General features: G+C 38.8%; 1 protein-coding gene across 1 annotated transcript; it reads right to left on the bottom strand.

The window, feature by feature from the left end:
• Positions 1-882: 882 nt before the first annotated feature.
• LOC130851972 (disintegrin and metalloproteinase domain-containing protein 20-like) lies at positions 883-5,680 on the bottom strand. The gene is given in 4 exon segments (XM_057732623.1): positions 883-3,186; positions 3,189-3,308; positions 3,311-3,390; positions 5,509-5,680. Coding segments are annotated over 4 exon segments (2,676 nt in total).
• Between the last annotated feature and the right edge of the window lie 10,217 nt (positions 5,681-15,897).

Below are 15,897 nucleotides of genomic sequence, written 5' to 3' on the forward strand. Positions count from 1 at the left end.
GTGCTTAGGCAATTCCCCCGATTTTAAATGTGAGATGGTCTGAGATTAATAACTATGGGCTGTAAGAAGTGATAAATCAGTGATCGACAGCTCCTTGTATGACAGTTTTACAACAAAAGATATCAAATGCTGAAGTCATTATGCTTGGAATACTTCTGTTTTAGCACAACCCAAGATAATAATGAGGATGATAGAGTCAGCATTTATTAAGTGCCTAACATATTCCAGGTTCTTTGTAGGGCCTTTCTTTGGACCATTACAAACTCCTAGAAAATTACATTTCATCTCTCAGTGTAACATGTCAGATATCACCTCGATCCTCTAAAAACCTACGACTTTGAGCAAGATCCCACACTTAGCAGGTTGGTGAACTACTCTTGATATTCATGTGCTTATGACACAAAAATTTTGATCCTCCTACTGTATCTGTCAAGGAGACTTTTTATGCTGTCTTTTATGTTAGGCTTACTTAACACTAGCAAAATGTGAACCAATAAAACAAATCTAGTACATAATCAACAAAGGAAAAGTCTAATAAACAAACAAGGGCATACCAGTTCAAACAAGATGTGCTACAGGCACATCTATGAAACATTAGTATCCACAACATAAAAAAGCACAGGTCCTCTTGTTGGTGAATCTAACAGTTCCCACTATCAACTACAGGAGTAGTAAGACTAAGACCAGATAGAAAATACTAAATGCATTTAACCACACAGACTCTTCATGAATTGCCCAGTCTCTTTATTTCAAGATAACAACTTGGGAAGAGTTATAAAGTTACATAATTAACCCTATAAGAGTGATTATTGATCATTTCCTCTAGTATGTGTCAGTGTAGTTTCCTCCATTTTCTGTGTTCTACTTTTCACTTACTTGGGTTCAAGGGATTGTTTTTCCCACCGGTTTATTTTCATTTTCATTTTCATTTTCATTTTCATTTTCATTTTCATTTTCATTCTCTATAATGTGTTTTATATAATAAAAGGCACCTATAACCAATGAACCCAAAAAAAGGAGAAGACGAAGAAACAGTAGTGATATTGCTTTGTCTACACGCTGTAGTAGCCTGGCTCGAATACCTATTTCTCTGTCAGGTGGAGGGCCACTATCCACACTGCCACCTGGTCCTCTTTCGCTACAATTTGGTGGTTTCCAACCTTGCTGACAGTGACAATGTCTTTGGTTGTTGCACACCCCTCTGTAATTGCATTTCTTGACATCACAGTCAAAACCCAGGTCTGGAAAAAAAGTACAGTTTTGGTCCTTACAGTATGCCCCTGGGCCACATGAGGCACCATCCACTACAAGCCCCATTTCCGGCGAGTCTGTCCCAAAGTGGGCATCGTATCCAAAGCATCTATCTTCTTTAATATCTTTTACTAGTAGATCACGGAATGTAGTGTGTTCCCCACCACCAGGAAGTTCCTTCACTTTACCACAGTGCAGCATTCCACACAGAACATCATCTGGTTCACACTTTATAGGCTTTCCTCCTCCTCGAATCACCCTCACACCGCAATTACCAAATCGGTCACCGACGATGTTCAACTTGTTATAGCATATTGGTGAAGCATCTTTTATTTCATAGCCAAAGAGGGCTTGACACTGCATATCACGGTCACTACAGTTTCCCTTCATGCAAACAGCTAATGGTGAACATGGGGTTCCATCCTGGATATAAGTGTCATCTGGACAAAGATGCGTTGTCCCGTTACAGTATTCTGGTAGATCACAAATACCACGAGTATCTCTGCAAAGTCTTCCAGGTTGAGCATATTTACAATTCCAGCAGCAACCTCCATGACTGCAAGTACTGCCAAGGCTGAGGATACAACTGGGCTCGCAACACAGATCTCTACTACAGTCTTTTAAGGTGCCACAGTCACATTCTTCCATTGCATCTTGGATCTTGTCACCACAACGAGCAGCTACATAAGGAAAATTATTGTATGGTACATTTGATATACTCAAACAAGGATCCCATGTGGAAATCCGTCGATGCAGTCTGTCATAAGTACAATTGCTCATCATATCTAGAAGACCAGGCTCAGGAGCCATGATGCAGTGACGTCTCCGAAAACAGTGACAACCTGGACCATCGTGTTCACAGCCCATAACATGACCTATTGCATGTGCTGCAACAGTTGCAGCTAAAAATATGTGATACTTTGAAACAAATACATATGATACTCCCCAATTGGAGTTGCATATTCCCTCCTGGCTACTATAATATGCAGAGTTACCGATTTTATGTCCTGTGAGAAGCATTGAACTATCATGAGGAATTTTCTCATGCACGGCCCTCAATTTCCAATAACCAAATTGAGCCATTACATTACCAGTACCTTTCCACTTACCTAAATTGAATCTGTCTTTGTTATTCCATATGCACAGAACACGTATGAAAACCTGAAGTCGACCCTGGTAGAAAATGCTATGCAGTATGTTGTTTATAATTACTACATTCTCTATTACATTTGTAATATTAGGGTTCAGATCAAATAATGACTTAGAAACTGTGTAGTGAAGTTTTAAGTACTTCCTATGTGGCCACCACAAATACACAGGGGCTGCTCTAGCCACTCCAGCAATCATTGCCTCTTCATATCCTTCATTTGTCTCTTTCCCTTCAATCTTACATTTTTCATCCTCTGCTAAAGTTCTTTGTGACACAAGCAGAGAAATCAGATGCTCAAATTTGGAAGACGCCTCCAGCGGTTTGATTTCATAAGTGAAGTCATCCACCTGCAGCATGCCACGCAGACCCCCATAGCAGGTGTCCAGCGTGCCCATGGACCCAGGAACCCCTTCCAGGTAGCTAAAGTAGTAACAGTCTCGGGGGATAAAAGGGTAGTCCTCCTGCATGGCGCCTTGGTCGTTATCGGTGATAACAGGAAAATGTCTGGGCAGCAAGCTCTTCTTGACTCTCATGTGAAGCACGTGTCTTTGGCCGCTGAAGCGAATCTTGTAGGAGAGCTGGCCTTGTGTCACATCTCCACCCACTCTGTGGGACACCTTCCTGGGGATCACAATTTCAGAGGAAGTGAAGCGCCATCCTGGTGGGTCCTGGGGGCAGCAGGTCGGAAACGGGAGCAGCCAGAGAAGAAGCAGCCAGAGATCACCTGTCAGGTGGGCCTGGGCCCAGGCAGGCCCCATGAGTGAGGAAGCCTTGTGACCAAAGAAAATGCACTCAAGTGGGAGGCAGGCAAGACTATGCCTGGAACAGCACCTTCTAAACAGCAGCCTAACCCTGAGGAGGGCAGAGAGAGGCTGGAGGCTGGGCATCCCCAGGGAGGTGCAGGCAGGAGGGGAAGCTCTTACATAACAATGGTGCACGCACGAGGGGGTGGGGCTGTGCTAAGTGATGCTGGGGATCCTGGCACAGAGCTCTTAGAGAAGAGAAAACACGGCAAAAATGGGGGAACACAGAGTGTATATCTGGGCTGAGTGGTCCCATGGTCTCGTGGAGAAGTCTCAGGGGAAGAATCAGTGGGTTTGGTGCCATTTGAAGACAGTGATTGACTTCTTTTCCTGAAACCAAAATGAGACAAGGCTTCGATTTGTAATTAAAATACAAAATGGAGAGGAGGGTGGAAGCTTCTTTTTGTAAGAATTTGAGGAGAGAATCAGATTCTCTCATACTTTAATAAAATGGAATGTGTTGGGGGTGATTAATGGAACAAAAGAATAAATAGTGTCACGAGTAGAAAAGGTAGGGTGGATAATAATAGTCTTAAAAAGTCAAACTTCTTTGTTAAGTCAAGATTCTTTTCTAAATTTTATTTATTTGTTTATTTATTTATTGGAAGCATTGGGTCTCTGTTTCTGTGTGCAGGCTTTCTCTAGTTGTGGCGAGCAGGTGCTACTCTTGTTTGTGGTGCACAGGCATCTCATTGTGGTGGCTTCTCTTGTTGTGGAGCATGGGTTCTAGGGCTATGACAAGCTTCAGTAATTGTGGCTCGCAGGCACTAGAGTGCAGGCTCAGTAGCTGTGGTGCACAGGCTTAGTTGCTCCACAGCATGTGAGATCTTCCATGTCCCCTGCATTGGCGGGCGGATTCTAAACCACTGCACCACCAGCGAAGTCCCATAAAGTTAAACTTATACCTGCCCTATGTCTCAGTGATTCTAGCCATAGGAAGTTCACCACAAAGGTCTGTATGTGGATATTCATAGCAGCTTTATTCATGAATTTATTCCACAGACTGGAAACAAAGAATCAGTGCTGAATAGATGAATGGCAAACAAACTGGCATATTCATTCAGTGGGATAATCTTCAGTTAATCTGAACACGTTTCCCATATGTGTAAGAACATGGATGTATGTCATAGGTATTACGATGACAGAAAAATGTCAGAACAAAGAAACTTCATGTAGGACTTCATTTGCATGAAATTCTGGAATAGTCCAAAATTATACAGGGGAATAGAATTTAAATCAGTGTTTTCCTGATGAGAGGGAATGGGGGGATGGAGGGAACTTTCTGGAGTGATGGGAAACTTCTGAATCTTGATTGGGGTGTGCTCAAGATGAACGTTTAAAATCCTAAACCCCAAGGTGATGGTATTAGCAGGTGGTATCTTTGGGAGGTGATTACTGCTTTTATAAAATAAGTCTCAGAGAGATCCTTCACCCCCTCTGCCTTGTGTGGTTACAGTGAAAATGTGTCATCTATGAGCCAGGAAGTGGTTCTCACCAGACCAAATCTACTGGTGCTTTTTCTTGGACTTCCTGGCCTCCAAAACTGAGAAATAAAATTCTCCTGTGTATAAGTCACCCAGTCTATGGTATTTTTCTGACTTAACAGAATATAACATCAAATTAGTTCTTGGAAGTACTGTTGTAGGTAAGAGATACCTGAAATTGTGTGGATGGCATGGAACTAGGTAATAGAAGTTGGAAGAGTTTTGAGTTGCAAACTAGGAAGCCTGCAATACTGCAGAAGGATATTTGGTGAGAGCCTAGAAAGAAAAGAGAAGAGTTGTACAGAAAACCACAGTCCCGTTAGAGAATACCTAAATAATCTTGAACATATTAATAGGATATGGGCTGGAAAGGCCATCCTAATAAGGCAGAAATGAGGATTATTTTATTGGACAATGGAGGAAAGGCCATCCTTGTTATCAAGTAGCAGAGAACTTGGCTGGAGTGGGTTTGTGTCCTAGTGTTTTGTGGAATGTAGAACTTTAGAGCATAAGTTGGATATTTAGCTGGGGAACTATAAAGTGTTGAAGGAGTGGCTGGGTTACTTCCTTTGGCTATAAGCTTCTAGTAAAATGTAGGAAGAGAAAAATGTTTTAAAGATGGAATTGTTCATCAAAGAGCAGTGGAATTTAAAATATTTGGAAAATTCCCGTGCCATCCATATGGAAAGAACTGAGAAAGCGTGGTCTGAAAAGAACACTAAGGATGTGGTCAAACAAGCCACTTGATGAGATTAGTCAGTCATCTCAACAAGCCAGGAGCTATGTACAAGACAATAGCAGAATGACCTCTTTGCCGTACAGGGTGATCCAGAGATCATCACTTTCAAAGGAGGGGTCTCCAATGTCTGCAGGACCTCTTGATGCCTTGTCAGAGTTGCCTCACATGTGGATTCCATTCCCAGCACTCCACAGCACAGGCAGCAGTAGACACTCCTCTGAAGGGCACAGCAGCAGGCTCTGGCAGTGTCCATGCTGGGAAGTCTCCATGGGTGTGCAAATTCCACCCAGGTTTTGAAGGATGGAGATTCTTGGAGCCAAGGGCCCATGACCCTGGAGAGGCAGGCGACCACAGAAAGCACACACTAGGGTAATGCCCAGCAGAACCTTGGGGGCAGGTCACTTCCAGGACCCCAGACTAGTAGAACCACTGCACATTATTTCAGCCTGGGGAGCCACAGGTATACAGCTTTAGCCCATGAGAACTGCAGTGTGGGCTGCACTCAGCAAAGCCATGTGGCAGGCCTCCAAGAGTCTTGGGTGTCCAACCCAGAGCTGCCACCCCAGTGTGTCTGGAAGACAGCACCTGCACTCCAAAGAGTCAGGAAGTGAGAAAGAATCCCCAGTGTGCCTAGAGGGAAGAACATGGAGCCAAAGAGGATTCATTTTTCTCTTGCCTTAAGATTTTGGACATACTTGGGACCAGTCACTCCTTTCTTCCTTCCTATTTCTCCCTTTTGGAATGAGAATGTCCAGCCTATGCCTGTCCCACCATTGTATTTTGGAAGCATGTAACTTGTGTGAAATTTTTTAAAAAATCACTCAGGGAGTTCCCTGATGGCCTAGTGGTTAGGATTCCAGACTTTCACTGCTGTGGCCCAGGTTCAATCCCTGGTTGGGGAACTGAGATCCCACCAGCTGCATAGCACAGTGAAAAAAAAATTATTCAGAAATATCTGTATATAATTGAAAGATAAAGATTGATGCTTTGACAGAAGGCGATTTGAATTATCTGGGCCATTATGTGACTGATGTCACCTTTTGATCATCTTTTCTTCCTATTTGCTCCAGTCATGATCTTCCAATTCCAATGTAGTATCTCACTTATTTCTAGAGTGATTAAAGTTCCAGAGGCTTAAAAGTCTGAGATCAGGATGTCAACATGGTTGGGTTCTGGTGAGAGCTGTCCTCGGGGTTGCAGACTATAGAATTCTTTTTGTATCTTCGCATGGCTTAAAGAGACGTGTGTGTGTGGGGGGGGGGTGTATCCCATAAGAAGTTTATTGTGTCTTCAAGACCCTACAATGTAGACTCCTCTCCCAGAGAAGGGTCTTTCAGAGACAGGGAACCATTATCCATATAAGTTGCTCATTTGTCATTTTTGTAAACAGCTGGAATCTTCCTCTTGGATTTCTCAACCTCCTGGCTTCCCCATGTGTACACATGATAAGATACTACAAATGGTGATGTAATATGAAAGATGGACACCCAAGTGCAGTGCAGTGTGTTGAGGATGCCCTTGTTGAAGCAGTGCAGGAAGCACGCTGCTGGAAAAGGACAACAAGGTCATCATGTGCTGCATCCCCATCAGATTCCCAAACTGGCAGCAGACCATGACCACAGTGGTGTGGGAAGCCACCTGCCCTGTTCTTTTTCTGTGTGTGTGTATTTTCTTTTCCACTTCCAAGGTAATCAAGGGAAAATAAAACAGAAGTTACTGCATTATCAGACAGTAGAAGGTATTTTGTTGAATAATATAAAGAGTTAACAGTCTGACACTGTGTCACCTTATATATGAAAGAATGTTGTAATGAGACATATTGAATATTCCAATAAAACTATTGTGATGATAGTCTCCTAAAAGATCCCATATTTTTTCAATTAAAAACATAAACAGTATTTGAATATTGATATCTTTATTTCCATCTTACCAAAAAGAAAACAAAGAACATGAACAATTTATCTACTAGTCAGAAAAAAAATGTTTATAACTAAAAAACAAAAACAAATCTTTACTCACCAAGAGCTGTTGATTGCTGAAATCATTTAAATTGGAGATGTCAGTGGGATTTCAAGTAATTCCTAAACTCTTTGGTTATAGAATATTCAAAATATACAAAGTGTTGTTTTTCTACACAGTATAACTAAAATATAGTTTAATCAATGGTTCACAAGGTAGTCAAATACCATAGCTGCAAACCATTTATGTAGTCGTAAATTATGCATTTTCCACACTTTTGAAAAGCTTTCAGCTGGTATCAATCTTTTGTTTTTATCTTTGAAGTATAAAAAGACCATATTCATTAGCGTGCCACCTAAAAATCATTAAGCATTAATTTATAGAATTAACAAATGAGCAAACTTTCTACTGTTCTTGAAGTATAATATAATTCCTTCACTTAAGTGCAGAGTGCAGGAAGTGAAAATCCATTGTGTGAACCTACCTCTCACTCTAGGGATTGGGGCTCTGAGGCACAGAGAAGGGCAGTGACTTGGCCAAGGTCACACAGCAAGCAGAATCCAGGTCTCTGACTCCCATTTCAGAGAGGCCCAGGGCTCTGGGATAGATCTCGTCCATCTTGGATTTCTAGCCCCCAGCCCAAACTAGGCAGATAAGGAACCATGTTAACCTCAGAGAGTAGATGATGGGGGCAGATGTACATGTTTCAGAAGGGCCCTGGGGGCTCTGACTGCTTCAAACATACAGCCTGGAAGGGAACAAACATTCCAGGAGTGGGAAGTGACTGTCACATTTTTATACACTAACAATGAACAATCAGAAAGAGAAAGTAAGGAAACAATCCCATTTACCATTGCATCAAAGTGAATAAAATACTTAAGAATAAACCTGCCTAAGGAGGTAAAAGACCTGTACTTGGAAAACTGTAAGACACTGATAAAAGGAATTGAAGATGACAAACAGAAAGATATACCATGTTCTTAGATTGGAAGAATCAATATTGTTATAATAACCACACTACCCAAGGCAACCCACAGATATAATGCAATCCCTATCAAAATACCAATGCCATTTTTCACAGAACTAGAACAAATAATTTAATAATTTGTATGAAAACACAAAAAACCCTGAATAGCCAAAACAATTTTGAGAAGGAAGAATAGAGCTGGAGGAATCACTCTGCCTGACTTCAGACTATACTACAATCAAAACAGTCTAGTACTGGCACAAAAACAGATACATAGATCAAAGGAACAAAATGGAGAGCCCAGAAATAAACCCACAAACCTATGATCAATTAATCTATGACAAAGGAAGCAAGAACATACAACGGAGAAAAGACAGTCTCTTCAGTAAGTGGTGCTGGGAAAACTGGACAGCTACATGTAAAAGAATGAAATTAGAACATTCTCTAACACCATATACAAAAATAAACTAAAGAATTTACACAATCATGTCATGGAATTATATTCCTCTGGGAATATAATCACCTCTACCTTGGTATCAGGAGCAACTTAAATGAGCTAAAATAATGAACTTGAAAATTTGGCTCTTTTCCAGCACCTGGAGCATATCAGAAATGCCAAGATGATGTGTTTTAGTCAGATTCCGAGATAAGAAACCTGATTCAAAAAGGTCAAAGAGAAATTAGAGAAATCTAATATTATAACAACAAAGCTCTTCTCAAGGATTTTCTATATTTCTCTTTGATAAAGTTACAGGCAGGAAATAGGTAGTTAACAGATCAAACTAAAGAATATCATTATTCTCATTATTATTTCTACCAATTATAATTGTCAAAATGTATGAAATATGAATCAAAAAATTTTCCTGATTTTCTATGCAACTCTGAGCCAGATTTTCTCAATCCAAAATGTCATATACAGCCTCTTCAATAAGTGGTACTGGGAAAACTGGACAGCTACATGTAAAAGAGTGAAATTAAACACTCCCTAACACCATACCAAAAAAAAATAAACTCAAAATGGATTAAAGACCTAAATGTAAGCCCAGACACTATAAAACTCTTAAGAGGAAAACATTGGCAGAACACTCTTTGACATAAATCGCAGCAAGATCTTTTTTGACCTGCCTCCTAAAGTAATGAAAATAAAAACAAAAATAAACAAATAGGATCTAATTAAACTTAAAAGCTTTTGCACAGCAAAGGAAACCATAAACAAGATGAAAAGACAGCCCTCAGAATGGGAGAAAACATTTGCAAATGAAAAGCAACTGACAAGGAATTACTCTCCAAAATATACAAACAGCTCATGCAGCTCAATATCAAAAAACAAAAAACAAAAAAACAACCCAATCAAAAAATGGGTGGAAAGGACTTCCCTGGTGGTGCAGTGGTTGAGAATCCATCTTCCAGTGCAGGGGACATGGGTTCAAACTGGTCTAGGAAGATCCCACATGCTTCAGAGTAGCTAAGCCTGTGAACCACGACTACTGAGCTTGTGCCCTGGAGCCCGAGAGCCACAACTATTGAGCCCACGTGCCACAATTACTGAAGCCTGTGTGCCTAGAGCCTGTGCTCCGTGACAAGAGAAGACAACGCAATAAGAAGCCTGCGCACCACAACAAAGAGTAGCCCCAGCTTGTCACAACTAGAGGAAGCCTGTGCACAGCAACAAAGACCTGGTATTGCCAATAAATAAAATAAATAAATAAATATACTTATTAAGGGACTTCCTTGGTGGTGCAGTGGTTAAAAATCTGCCTGCCAATGCAGGGGACACAGGTTTGATCCCCGGTCCAGGAAGATTCCCACATGCCGCGGAGCAACTAAGCCTGGGTGCCACAAATGCTGAGCCTGCACTCTAGAGCCCACAAACCACAATTATTGAGCCTGCACACCTAGAAGCCATGCTCTGCAACAAGAGAAGCCACTACAAAGAGAAGCCCAGGCACTGCAACAAAGAGTAGCCCCTGCTCACTGTAACTAGAAAAAGCCTGCGCACAGCAATGAAGACCCAATGCAGCCAATAAAAAAAATAATAATAATAAATAAATAAAATAAGACACTTTTTAAAAATTTATTTTAAAAAAATGGGTGGAAGATATAAATAGACATTTCTTCAAGGGCAGGCACAGCTGGCCAACAAACACATGAAAAGATGCTCAACATCACTAATTATTAGAGAAATGAAAATCAAAAGTACAATGAAATATCACCTCACACCAGTCAGAATGGCCATCATCAAAAAGTCTACAGACAATAAATGCTGGAGAGGGTGTGCAGAAAAGGGAAAAGGGAACCCTCTTGCACTGTTGGTGGGAATGTAAATTGACACAGCCACTATGAAGAACAGTATTTTTTTAAACTTTTTTTTCTATTTCTTTCTTTCTTTCTTTCTTTCTTTCTTTCTTTCTTTCTTTCTTTCTTTCTTTCTTTCTTTCTTTCTTTCTTTCTTTCCTTCTTTCTTTCTTTCTTTCTTTCTTTCTTTCTTTTTGGCTGCATCGGGTCTTAGTTGCAGCACGCAGAATCTTCATTGCCACATGTGGGATCTTCATTGTGGCATGTGGGACCTTTAGTTGCAGCATGTGAACTCTTAGTTGTGGCATGTGGGATCTAGTTCCCTGACCAGGGATTGAACCCAGGCCCCCTGCACTGGGCCTACAGAGTCTTAGCTACTGGATCACCAGGGAAGTCTCCTATGGAGAACAGTATTCAGGTTCCTTAAAAAACTTAAAACAGAACTACCATATGACCCAGAAATCCCTCTCCTGGGCATATACCTGGAGAAACTCATAATTCCAAAAGATACATGCACCCCAGTGTTCATTGCAGTGCTATTTACAATAGCCAGGACATGAAAGCAACCTAAATGTCCATCAATAGAGGAATGGATAAAGAAGATGTGTATGATGGAATATTACTCAGCAATAAAAAGGAACAAAATTGTGCCATTTGTAGAGATGTAGAAGGACCTAGAAACTGTCATACAGAGTGAAGTAAGTCAGAAAGAGAAAAACAAATATATGTTAATGCATATATGTGTAATCTAGGAAAATGATACAGATGAACTTATTTACAAAGCAGAAATAGAGACAGAGATGTACAGAACAAACATATGGTCACCAAGGAGGGAAAGAAATGTGTGTGATGAGTTGGGAGATTGGGATTGACATGTATACACTACTATGTATAAAATACATAACTAATGATTACCTGCTGTATAGCACAGGTAGCTCTACTCAGTTTTCTGTGGTGACCTAAATGGAAAGGAAATCCAAAAAGGAGGGGATATATGTATACATACAGCTGATTCACTTTGCTGTACAGCAGAAACTAACACAACATTGTAAAGCAACTATACTCCAATAAAAGAAATATATACACAAAAATGAAAAGAATGGAATCAAATCATAACACTATAGAAAATAAAAGGAAGGCAGCAAGAAAAGAAGAAAAGAATAATGGAATGACAGAACAGACAGAAAACAATAAGATGGCATTAGTAAGTCCTTACCCATCAGTAGTTACTCTAAATGTTAGTGAATTGATCTTTTCCAATCAAAAGATATAGAGGGGCTGGATGGATTAGAAAAATAAGACCTAATTTTATGCTGCCTACAAAAGACTCACTTCAGCTTTAAGGACACATATAGGCTCAAAATGAAGGGGTGGCAAAAGATATGCCATGCAAGTGGAAACCAAAAGAGAACAGGCATAGCTATACTAATATCAGACAAAATCAACTTTAAGCCAAAATAGTAACAAGAGACAAAGAGCATCCTTATATAATGATAATAGGGTCAATTCACCAAGAACACATAACAATCTTAAATATATACGCACTCAACATTGGAGCACCTAAATATAGTAAGCAAATACTAACAGACCTGATGGGAGAAATCCACAAGCATAAAATAATGGCAGGGGACTTCAATACCCCAATTTCAACAATGGATTGATCATCCAGACAGAAAATCATCAAGGAAATGTTGGACTTGACCATTTTTACACCAAATGGAACTAACATATACACAACATTCCATCAACAGCAGCAGAATACATATTCTTCTCAAGCACACATGGAACATTCTCCAGGATAGATCACATGACAGGAAAAAAAAACAGGTCTTAGCAAATTTAAGAGGACTGAAATCATACCATGTATCTTTTTCAAATTGATGGTATGAAATAAGAAATCATAACAGTAGGAAGGCTAGAAAATTCACATATATGTGGAGATTAAACAACCTGCTCCTGAACAACCAATGGCTCAGAAAAAAATCAAAAGGCAAATCAAGAAATATCCTGAAACAAGTAAACATGAAAGCAAAACAGATAAAAGCTTATGAGATGCTGAAGAAGCAGGTCTAAGACAAAAATTTATAGTTATAAAACCTACATTAAGAAATTAAAACTATCTCAAATAACCTCACTTTACAGCTTAAGGAACTAAGATAAAGAAAAAAAATTAAGCCCAAAGTTAGCAAAATGAAGGAAAAAACATATATCAGTGTAGCAATAAATGAAATAAAGACCAGCAAAAACAAAACAAAACAAAACAAAAAAAAACCACAAGGGAAAAAATCAATGAAAATAAGAGTGAAAATGTTGAAAAGATAAGCAAAAATCACAAGCATATAGCTAGACTACAGAAAAGAAAAGAGAGAGGACTCAAATCAATGAAAGGAAAGAGGAGACATTACAACTGATACCACAGAAATACAAAAAAATCATGAAAGACTAAGATAAACATGCCAACAAACTGGATAACCTACAAGAAATGGCAAAATTCATAGAAACAATCTACCAAGACTGAATCATGAAGAAAGAGAAAATCTGAACAGACTAGCTATCAATAAGGCGACTGAATCAGTAATTAAAACCTTCGAACAAAGAAAAGCCCAGAAACAGAAGGTTTCACTCATGAATTTTATCGAACATTTAAAGAAGCATTAACAACAATCTTCTAAAACTCTTCCAAAAATTGAAGAGGAGGGAACATCTCCAAATTTATTTTATGAGGCCAGCAATACCCTGATACAAAAGCCAGGTAAAGATATAAAAAACAAAATTAACAGATCAAAATCCTTGATCAATATAGATGAAAATTTCTCAACAAAATATTCACAAACCAAATTCAAAAGCAGAGCACATTAAAAAGGATTATTCAACATAATCAAGTGGGATTTATCCCTGGGATAAAAGGATGAATGAATGTATGCAAATCAATCAAAGTGATACACCACAATAATAGAAAAAATATATGATCATCTCAGTAGACACAGAAAAAAGTATTTGACAAAATACAATATCCCTTCAGGAAAAAAGTGCTCAATACATTAGAAGTATAAGGGACATACCTAAACACAATAAAAATCATGATTAGTATATACTCACATTCAACGTCAGACTCAATGGTGAAAGGTTGAAAGCTTTTTCTCTAATATCAGAAACAAGCAAGGGTGCCCACAGTCACCACTCTTATTAAATGTAGTACTGGAAGTCGCAGCCAGAGCAATAAGGCAAGAAAAAGAAATAAAAGGCATCCAAATAAGAAAGGAAGAATTATAACTGTCACTACTTACAGATGACATAATATTATATACAGAAAGTCCTAAAGACTAAACACACACACACACAAAAACTGCTGCTAAATTAATGAATGAATTCATTAAAGCTGCAGGATACAAAATCAACATAGAGAAAATAGTTGCATTTTTAATACCAATGGTAAAAATCTGAAAAATATGAAAGAAAACAGTCCAAAACACAATAGCATCAAAAATAATAAAATACTTAGGAATAAATTTAACAAAGGAAGTGAACTCTCTACACCCAAAACTACAAGACCCCAATGAAAGAAATTGAAGAAGACACTACCAAATGGAAATATATGCTGTATTTATAGATTGAAAGAATTAATATTGTTAAAATGTCCATACTACCGAAAATAATCCACAGATTTAATGCAATCACTATCAAATTAGAATCGCATTTTTTCACAAAAATAGAATAAGCAATCCTAAAATTTATATGGAACCAATAAAGAGCCAAATAGCCAAAGCAATCTTGAGAAAGAAGAACAAAGCTGGAGACACCATGCTTCCTGATTTCAACTATATACAAGACTATAGTAATGAAAACAGTATGGTACTGGCATAAAAACAGACACACAGATCAATGGAACACAATAGAGAGCCAAGAAATGGCCCCCCAAATATAGGATAAACTAATATCCAACAAGGGAGCCAAGAATAATCAATAATGGTATTGGAAAAACTGGATAACCACATGAAGGAGAATAAAATCGTAACCCTATCTTACAATACTCATGAAATCAACTCAAAAGAGATTAAAGACTTAAACATAAGACCTAAAACCATTAAATTCCCAGGAGAAAATAGGGTAAAACTCTTTAACATTGGTCTGGAACCTATTTTCTTGATATGGCACTGGAAGTACAATCAATAAAAGCAAAAATTAAAAACTGGGACTACATCAAACCAAAAAGCACAGCAAAAGAAACAACAAAATTAAAGGCAACCTATTGAATGGGAGAAACATTTGCAAACTATATGTCTGATAGGGGGTTAATATCCTAAATATATAAAGAACTGATACAACTCAATAGCAAGCGCTCCCTAAATGAAAAACAAACAAAACCAAACTATGATTGGAAAATGGACAGAGGAAATGAAGAGAAAGTCCCCAAAGAAGACATATAATTGGTCAACAGGTACCTGAAGAGGTCCTCAACATCATTAATCATCAGGGAAAAGCAAATCAAAATCACAATGAGATATTACCTCATACTTCTTAGGATGATTATCATCAAGAAGAAAAGAGATAACAAGTATTTGTGAGGATGTGGAGGTATATTAAAGACTGTTATATCTTTTTTTTTTTTATATATAGCTTCCAGAGTTGTTTCTTATTTTTCTTTTTTTTTTTTCTATTTTTTAATCTCTTTATTGGACTATAATTGCTTTACACTGTTGTGCCAGCTTTTTCTGTACACCAAAGTGAATCAGCCATACCTATACACACATCCCCATATACCCTTCCTCCCATGACTCCCTCCCACCCTCCCTATCCCAGCCCTCTAAGTTATCACCCATCATCGAGTTGATCTCCCTTTGCTGTGCAGCAACTTCCCACTAGCTACCTATTTTACAGTTGGTAGTGTATATATGTCAATGCTACTCTCTCACTTCGTCCCAGCTTCCCCTTCACACCCACCCTGTGTCCTCAAGTCTGTTCTCTATATCTGCATCTTTATTCTTGCCCTGTCACCAGGTTCATCAGTACCATGTTTTTTAGATTCCATATATATGAGTTAGCACATGGTATTTGTTTTTCTCTTTCTGGCTTACTTCACTCTGTATGATAGTTTCTAGGTCTATCCACCTCACTACAAATAACTCAATTTCATTCCTTTTTATGGCTGAGTAATATTCCATTGTATATATATACCACATCTTCTTCATCCATTCATCTGTTGACAGGCATTTAGGTTGTGGTATACGTTTCTTTTTGGATTATGGTTT

This window comes from Hippopotamus amphibius, chromosome 4 (genome assembly GCF_030028045.1).
Source record: "Hippopotamus amphibius kiboko isolate mHipAmp2 chromosome 4, mHipAmp2.hap2, whole genome shotgun sequence".
Taxonomy (NCBI): Eukaryota; Metazoa; Chordata; class Mammalia; order Artiodactyla; family Hippopotamidae; genus Hippopotamus; species Hippopotamus amphibius.